The sequence below is a fragment of the Carya illinoinensis genome, chromosome 16 (assembly GCF_018687715.1).
Source record: "Carya illinoinensis cultivar Pawnee chromosome 16, C.illinoinensisPawnee_v1, whole genome shotgun sequence".
NCBI classification, from domain to species: domain Eukaryota; kingdom Viridiplantae; phylum Streptophyta; class Magnoliopsida; order Fagales; family Juglandaceae; genus Carya; species Carya illinoinensis.
Genome location: NC_056767.1, coordinates 10585881 through 10595251, shown reverse-complemented (window position 1 = coordinate 10595251; position 9371 = coordinate 10585881). Strand labels below are relative to the sequence as shown.

The 9371-nt window shown below is 30.4% G+C and overlaps 1 protein-coding gene across 1 annotated transcript; it reads left to right on the top strand.

Moving 5' to 3' along the window:
- The first annotated feature begins 4939 nt into the window (after window positions 1–4939).
- On the top strand, window positions 4940–6362 carry LOC122298797 (probable carbohydrate esterase At4g34215). Its single transcript, XM_043108652.1, has 2 exons — window positions 4940–5527; window positions 6165–6362. Exons 1-2 carry the CDS (start codon window positions 4940–4942, stop codon window positions 6360–6362), a joined length of 786 nt encoding a protein of 261 aa, XP_042964586.1.
- The last annotated feature ends 3009 nt before the right edge of the window (window positions 6363–9371 follow it).

The window sequence follows — 9371 nt, the reverse complement described above, 5'->3', positions numbered from 1 at the left end:
ATTTTTTTTTCCTTGTATTAATTTATATGTTTTTGCCTTATGGTTTCCTCGATCTATTGATGAGTCATGTGACTTGTTGAGGACATTCATAATTTATTGAGAATTTTTTTAAAAATAAAGATTCTAACCTTGAGGACCAGGAGCTGGGTGCAATGAAATTTGATACCTAATTTTGTATACGTTGTTTGAGCTTTTGTTTACCTTTATGGGCATTTAAGTTTGATTGAAAAACTAGACACAATACAACATTTGAAGTGGGTGATTGGAGATGATTTTGTTATAAAATCAGCAGTGTTCATGTTGAGATGATGCTTAAACTGTGTGTCCAACATCCATAGCCTTATCTACTAGCAATAAGTAACCATGCTTGGAAAACTTTTTTGATGAAATTTTAGATTATTTGTAATTATATATATCGTTGCAAATATTAATTTTTTTTATATCTAAAAGTAAAATCGTTGCAAAAGAGGTTTCGAGACTCGTTATTACTATCCACCTAACTACGAATCTAAATGGATGGGAAAAGTTTTTTGCGACTATTTTAGGCACCGTAAAAAGTAATATTTTTTTAGTGATATTGTGAACGAGTTTTAATATTATGTTTTGCAAACAAATATTAATTTGCCAAATTCATAGATGTCATAAGCGGTGAGTAAATAAATATTAATTTACACAGCAAAAGTAGTTCATTAATCTGGCACGTACATAATACTATTTCTATGTTGTATTAATGGAGATAAAGATAGATGAGTTAAATACTAGAGACTTTTTCTTGATTTTGATATATAATATATCCATATGTAATTGGCCGGAGACAAGAATCTAGTACACCTTAATTAAGGACATGAGTATCAATCATTTTCAAATATTCAGAGTTGGACTAACGTTTTGATAGGTCTAGCATGAGTGACCATTTAGCATTAAGGAGGGACAAAAAATGGTGCATTTATACTATTATGTGAGGATTCGTGAGTAAATTTGATTAGCCTGATGACATAGATTTGTAGTAATTATTTATAGTCAGGAAGAGCAAATTAAACTTTTTCAAATATTTTAACTTTTTGTCTAAACCAATCAAGAGAAAAAAAAGGTCTGATGACCTTTGAAGGTTGGTACAAGTTCAGATCATGGTGGGACTAAACTCTTGCTATCACACTATGTGAGAATTGGATTCACATGACAATATTCACATTAGTAAAGTAGACTAGCTAATTAAATGGATATTGAGTTGTCAATCTAGCTAGGTACTTTATCGTATTTCGTAGGACTTTAAGTTCAGCTAATCGATTTTTGGGTTATACTTGAAAGTATTTCATCAATATGCTCTAATCAACACATGATTAAAATAGTAAACCAGAATAATCTAAATTCTAAATTAAAGTTTTAAAAAACTAATAAACCTATTGCAAGCCGATTTATCTTTATATTTATATATAAACAAGTTCAACTTTATACTTATGATTTTTTAGAAAGAGATTCATACCATAAACGATGATTTTGAAATAGAACAATGAGATTGTGGCAACAATGCAGTTGTCGAAGAAGCCCTCAAAAGCAATAGATAAATGAAATCTAAAATTGATGCAGTGACTTGAGAACAAGGGACTTGAAGATTAGTCTAACATACATCTTTTGTTTAGTTTTTCTTTTAATTTATTATTTATAGCAAGCGAGTGGCCACACAACGTGACTCTATAGTTAGGCGTTTGTAATCAAAATGAACTTCACAATATAATTTTATAAGAATTTGTAACTAAAGAATTTTTTTTTTTTGAAATAATAGTTCATCACCATTCATTAATAAACGGAACATTACAACTAGACTTGGACCATACATTACAAGTCAACTATAACATTTAAAAGCGCTTCAGTACATAACCGTGACTGACATGATTTAGTCCCTACTACAAATCTCTACAAACCTAGAGGATGAGAGACTGCACATCTCTGTCCAAAGAAAGAGTAACATAACCTCATATACTGTCTAAGACGGATAGGACAAAAAACTCTATGGACCAAAGGCCTAGAGGCCATATATTTAAAAAAAAAAAAACACACACACAATAAATAATTAGCAAGGGAAAACATTACAACAAAAACAATAAAAAAAAAAACCACTCGGAACTCATCCATGATAGACTCATGGGCAACCCACGTTGCACCTCTACCTTTTGCCCGACAGCTACTGCATTTCCTGTGCATTTTTCGACACAACTTCTGCACCTCCCACATATTTGAACAGCAGTTGCGCACACCTGTCATGCCACCCCTGCGCCCAAGAGCAATGTGCCTCCCCCATGTTCTTGCACCGCAAATGCCACTCCAGAGGCCATCTAAGGCTATGGCGGTCAACGTCCTCCGTTTTATGCTCTGAAAGCAAAGCATTTACACAACCAACCACAAGCCGCTTCGCTGCCAATCCACGTTGCTCCTTTCACATGCAGCTTAGTCTTCATTGAACAATCGAGAACAACCTCAACTTTCCAAAGCAAGGATATGCACATCTGCAGGAGCCTTCGCGTTTCACCGCACCACCACTCACCTTGAGAGACCAGAGGCCATCCTAGCCTTTCTCCAGCAACTAAAGTCCACTTTGTCATCACTTCTGCACCTAACTTGTGCGTGGCCCCATCAGCACGATGACTTTGTTTCAATCGGAGAGAGGGAGAGAGAGATGAACTATCGAGGTTCTTGGGCTAGGCGCCTGAGCCATGGTGATTCAGCCACACAAGCAATTCATTACCTAGAATCTTATTCCAAACACCAAACAAAAACCAAGGCAAAACTAACTAAAAACCTTAAAACATAAAGAGGAGGGAGGGAGGAGTACGTGATTATCTCTCTTAGAATTTAATTCTCTCTCATATAAAACAATTTCTGAACAAGTGCCACTACTACATACATGTCTCTCTTGACTAATTTTTCTCTCTTTTGAATTATGGTTGTATCCGTGGTAGAAAGTAAGAAAACAGTAATATATTTTGATGATTTAAAAATATTTAGAGATGTTTAAGACAAAAAAAAAAAAAAGAAGCTAAATAAATAAAAGACTGAAACAATTATAAGAGGAAATTTGGAAGACTAGGAAAGTGGGATTGACATTAGAAAAGCATAGGAGAAAATTAATTGATCATATTTTTTGAAAAATATAACTAAAATAGTTTTGAAATACAAATGAAAATTTATGTTAATATTTTTTTTTCATCACATAAATAATAAATCTTTGACTTTTAATGAATGTCAAAACAATTATATATTATTCCCGGCCTAACAATGTAAAGTAGGGAAAATTTCTTATTTACAAATACAAAATTGATAAATTTCTGACATTTTTATAAATGCCGGCAAAATTATATATTATTGCCAATGTAACAATATAAATGTCGAGAAAACTTATAATATACGAGCATATAATTAATAAATTTTTGACGTTTTCATAAATGCCGACACAATTATATATCATTATTGGCACAAAAATGTAAACGCAGGGAAAACATTTTATTTATCGACGTAAAAATTAAGCGCCGACAATAATTTATATTTACCGGCGTATGCATAAATGTCGATATTAATGTAAATGTCGACAAAACATAGTTTTTTTTTATTTTTATTTTTATAATGAAGAGAAATTATGTACAGATGAAATGTGTGATTTCATTGTAGCAAGATTGGTCCTCTAGAAGCAACCCCATAAAATTAAATGAAATGATATTTCATCATTTTTTGTTATCAATGTTTAAAACAATTAAAATCATGTATATATTTTTTACTTATAATCATGATAGAATTTAGACTATATTTATATTTCTTATATGCCTAATTTATTGTTCATTAATAAAAAAAATATTCACATTAATCACATTAAAATGCAGATAAACCAAAGTCTGAATAGCCCACAATACATTCTAACTATATATGATTAAATGTCTCTATATATGACTTTTATAATTTACATACATGCACTTGTATTCACATTTAACGAATGACCGTGTTTACATGTAAACATACACGTACAACATTAATATTGTTTTCTAGCATCAACTTCTAATTAAATTTCGAACATATATAAAGAACATTACAAGGATGCAATCTTGTTCTTATTTCAACTTAAATGTATGGAACCTTATTTTTATACGTTCAAACGTTAATGTTAGATACTATCGTAAAGTGCACATTGTATAATCCTTTTGAAAAAGAGCGGTGTCTATTATTAAAAAAAAAAAAATTAGTTTTTTTTTTTTTTTTTTGTTTATGTGAGTCATGTATTTATTTACCTTTTTAAAAATGATTGTGCGACGTTTATTCACTCGATGATCACAAATATCATTTCTTATATATGTATTTCTCATATTTGATTAACGATATTAGAACGTTTATTTATACATCCAAATAATATTGATCTGGAGGCTAAAACAAATTTTTGCAAAAAACTAAAAGTCTAGTTATATATGTACTGCTAGCTATAAAAGACATCTTTTATGTAACGGTTAAACAGCAAATATCTATGATATTATGTAATGGTTGGGGGACATTTTTTTCAATTGCAACAAGATTTTGTGCTGTATTTTAGATTTTTGATGACAGATAGAATTAGAAGGATATAATCTTAAAAAAACTCATATCACATGTTAATCAATTAGTATCTAATTAAAGTACTTATTTTTTATTTTTTTAATACAACTTGAGTTTTGTTACGAAAACATGATTCGTTAGAAACTTGTTTGTTTTATTGTTTAAGAGAGTTGAGGGATCAAAACAAATTATGCCATCTAATTTGTTGCACCAAAACTCATATTACAAATACTATAAAAGGCAACATACATTGTGCATGCGTTTTCATCATCAGTACACACAAAAATATCTCGGAGAAGAGAATCTTTGAGGATTCTAATTCTTCCATAGAAACTCTACACAAAAAAAGATGATCAGTAAATGGTCGATGTATCTCTTGTCCTTCTTCCTCATACTCATGGCTGGTGTTATGTCTGCAATGTCCCAAGGACCATCTCATGTGTTTCTGTTAGCCGGACAAAGCAACATGTCTGGACGAGGAGGTGTCATCAATGACACCAAAACAAACAACCTTATTTGGGATGGCCAAGTACCTCCAGAAAGCACTCCTAACCCGAACATCCTCACACTCGATTTAGACAAGACATGGAAGGTTGCCCAAGAGCCACTCCACCGACAACTTGATCGTATGAAGTCCTGTGGAATTGGACCAGGCATGCCTTTTGCCCATGAAATCTTGGCCAAAGATCCGAGTTTTGGTGCTATTGGTTTGGTCCCATGTGCAATGGGAGGAACCAAGATAGCTCAGTGGCAAAAGGGGACTGCACTATACAATTTGTTGGTAACTAGGGCAAGAACTGCAATTCAAAGTGGTGGAAAACTTCAAGGGTTGCTTTGGTATCAAGGTGAAAGTGATTGTGGAGAACAAGAATATGAGCTATACAAGGCAAGAACGGAGACGTTTTTCACTGATCTTCGAGTTGATCTAAACATTCCCGACCTCCCCATCATTATGGTACAATTTTTATTTATTTATTCTCCTGTTTGATTTATTTTTTTTAATATTCACTAATATTAATTACCTTTTTTAAAAATTTTGGATTTTGTCACACTTGGACTACCTACAAACTTGAGTTAAAAGAGTGATATTTTTGTTAATTGGTTGGAGTTTCTAGCTGGGTTTTAGATGGTTTACTACTCAAATATGTGTTTCTTGATATTAAAGGGTTTATTGCACATGTTTTCCTAGTTGATTTTTTCTATTTACAATTTAGTGTAAAGGAATCCGCTCCAATACAGAATGAAAGGGTTTGAAGTTCAAGATTTTAAACTTTTGTTTTAAATCAATCAAGTGATGTTATCCTAAGGTCTCTACAGTGCCACTTACAATTCGTACTATTTAAATGGTAATATTTAATTTTTAAGATTTACATTTTAAAATTTATCTTCAAAATTGAATTATGTCATCTGGATATTATGTGGTGTAGAGGCTTTAGAATATTATTTTTAAAATCAATTTTTGTCATGTCAGATACACATAGATGTGTCTTTCAAGTCAACTTGCTAGTATGACTGTTCATAGTTATATATCATTCTTTAAATATTACTAAAGATATAAGTTGCTTATATATGTTTGGACCTCTTGTGAGTAGGTTGTAATTGCATCGGCAGAAGGTAACTACATGGATGCTGTGAGAAATGCTGAGATGTCAATAAAATTGAAAAATGTGCTTATTGTTGATGCTATGGGATCAACATTTATACAAGACCAGAAGCACTTAGATACTGTGTCTCAAATTCGCCTTGGTCAGAAATTGGCTGATAAATTTCTTTCCTCTTTTCCTCATTAGATAGTTAGTAATCAATATTAGCCAAATAACTTAAATCATGATCGTGTCTTACAATAAAGATGTATTTATACTATTATTTAGTTGGATTATACCATTTTTGTATGGCACCTGCACATTGAATAAAAATCAAGGGAAATATAGTCAATTTCGTCTTGTAAGGTTTATACTTTTATAATTCGGAGAGAAATAAATATAATATGTGAGTTCTGACATGGTCAAGGCTTGCTCAGAGTCTATATATAGACTGTGTCTAACTTTCTTCGCTTTATATATATATATTCGAGTTATAAATTGTAAATGATATTAATATTTATGATCGATCAATATTATTTAGTGAAATTTGGTTCTATATAATTTATATCTTAATCTTAAGGATCTAATAAGAATCAACAATAACTAGATATTTTCTCAAATCAAGATTGGGAAAGTATATACTTAAAAGACAACCTATATATAGGGCACTGAAAACGTATGTACATTTTACATGTTCAATACATTATAAGAAAACTGTTTATTTACAACTAGTTATTTCTAATTAAATAAATATTTTTAACTAAAATGAGTTTGTTTTAGTTGCAAATAGTTATTTTCGTTGTAAAAAATTGATCACAAATATTCAATTTTCTTGTAGTGATACAAGTTAAAGAAATTTATAAACTAGATGCATAGAGGAAGAAAATTCTACATTTATTTTCCATCCTAATTTTGTCATTCATGCCAAACACAAGATTAAAGGTGATGAAAACAAACATTTTCAATTCAAAGCAAACAAACAAAGCCTTCCATGTCTAATTTCAAATCTTGCAATTATTTTTTTCTTCCATTCGCATAAAACTAGATATATATCATGTTCCTAGATAGAGAAAATAGCTAATTTTATTTACAAGTATTTCCATCAATTTACAGTATTCGCCAGTTTAATACCACTTTACATTGTTTATATTGGGATTCGGATCTTATGCAAAAAAAAAAAAAATTAGAATTCGGATCAAATTATGATTCATTTAGTCTGTCTTGAAAGAACATTTGTGCATTTTATTTTATTTTTTATTTTCTTTTATGTTTTTGCATCATTAGCACTTTTGCATTTTTTAACAGAATCGTCTACAGATCAAGGGGGCAATTCAAGTATTAGAAATATAAAATTTCTATTTGTAAATCGGTGTAGAAAGCATACTTTCTATGTCATTAACATGACAATAGTTGATTTGAGAGTCTCGTCACCTCAAAGACGTAAAGAATATGTTTTACACAATGACTTAAAATTAAAATAAATTCACAAAAATAGAATACTTATTATAGCCATACCTAAGTAGACAATTTGAATATCTATTTTGCTATCATTCAAGGTGGTGGTTCAATAGTTTATGGATTAACTGGTCAAGTGGTTTGAAATCAATATGAATTTACTTTAAATTATTGATATTGGCCATCTAAGAATTTACTAAATTGGATCCCTAGTGAAAGTGGGATTTAAGTTATGGCTTAAACTTGATTTGAGAGAGCACCTACTACTTTCAGCCATTTAATTCCTTGTTTGGTTCCTAATGGGTAGAGTGATACCGTACCTATTATTGTTGAATTATTTCACATATTTATCTCTCTTTCACCTTTGTTAGAATATTATCATACTTAAAACATATTCATAATATTATAGTATTTATTTTAATATAATGTAATTTTTACCATATTCAGTTTATTGTATAAATCAATTAATACCAATTAGCACTACAAGAAATATGGACTTTTCTCATGAATTTTTTCTTTCAAAATATACATATGTGGCAAATACTTACCTTATAACATGAAAATTCCATGGAAAAAAAATGCATTTTTCCATGAGATCACGTCTGATTAAGAAGTTGTGGGAAAATTATTCTTTTTCCACAAAAAAAAAAAAAAAAAAAAACGATATTTTGCGGCAACTTTGTGTCGCTACAAGTAAACCAGTTATATTATATTTTGAGTATGACTAATTTGTTTTTGTGGCGAGGAATTATAAGATGTTACTACAAAAATAAATCGCCGCAAATAATTTTAAATATTTAAACCCATTTTTCCCCCTTATTTCTTTCTTCCCTAGCTCGATACTCATTCTTATTTCTACTTAGTATTATAGCCCTTAGGCATCTCCAGACTAATTTATGTAATATATATTTTAAAAATATAAAAGACCTTCTTCTAGCTTTACTTTTTGCTAAATTGTTTTATTTTATTTAATATTTCTCATTCTTCCTCCTAAAATCCATTATTTTTTACACTCAATTTGACCCGGTGAGAAAACTATAGAATCAATTTTTTTCATATATTTTGACAAACACCAAAATCATCCAAAACAACAATCTTTCCCACCGTTCAAATCCCCAACATCTCACGAAGTCTCTCTCTTTCTCCCTTCATCATCCCCTTTGTACGATGGTGGCTTCGATTATCTCATTCATGTTCTTGCCATTTTAATCTTATTCCACTGCACGAACAGATGGTTATGTTAAAAAAAATGGTGTATTGAAGATTCTTTTGGCGTCATTTTTTTCAACAAGCTTGTTGCCTCTTGTTACTTTCTAAACTCCAACGACGTTTCTTGTTCTGAAATCAAATGCCAGAATTAAGACTTGATTCCAATGCTAGAGTATTTTTCCAACATCTTTTTTTTTTTTTTCCTTTTTCAGTAGGCCTGTTGCCACCGCTTGTTACTTTCCAACCTTCAAAGTTGCTATTTCTTAAATCAATTTATTTTAAATTTAAGTTCGCATAGTACAGATCGTTCGATCTTCTAAAGCCTAATTCCATACGTCATGATCACATTCATGTATTGAGAGCATCGTTATTAGAGCATTGGCAATGGCTAGTTATCAATCATAAAGTTTGACTAAAACTAAAATGTTTAGCTAAAGTCAAAACTAATATAGACATTAATAATATAATATGATTTATTTTAATAATATTATTTTTAATTTTTTTAATATTTTACAAATATATTCCATATACTAATTAATAATTTGATTTTTA

Coding starts and splice junctions, on each gene's coding strand:
- LOC122298797 (XM_043108652.1), top strand. CDS start 4,940: ATGTATCTCTTGTCCTTCTTCCTCATACTCATGGCTGGTGTTATGTCT. Junction 5,528..6,164: donor CCGACCTCCCCATCATTATG/GTACAATTTTTA, acceptor TCTTGTGAGTAG/GTTGTAATTGCATCGGCAGA.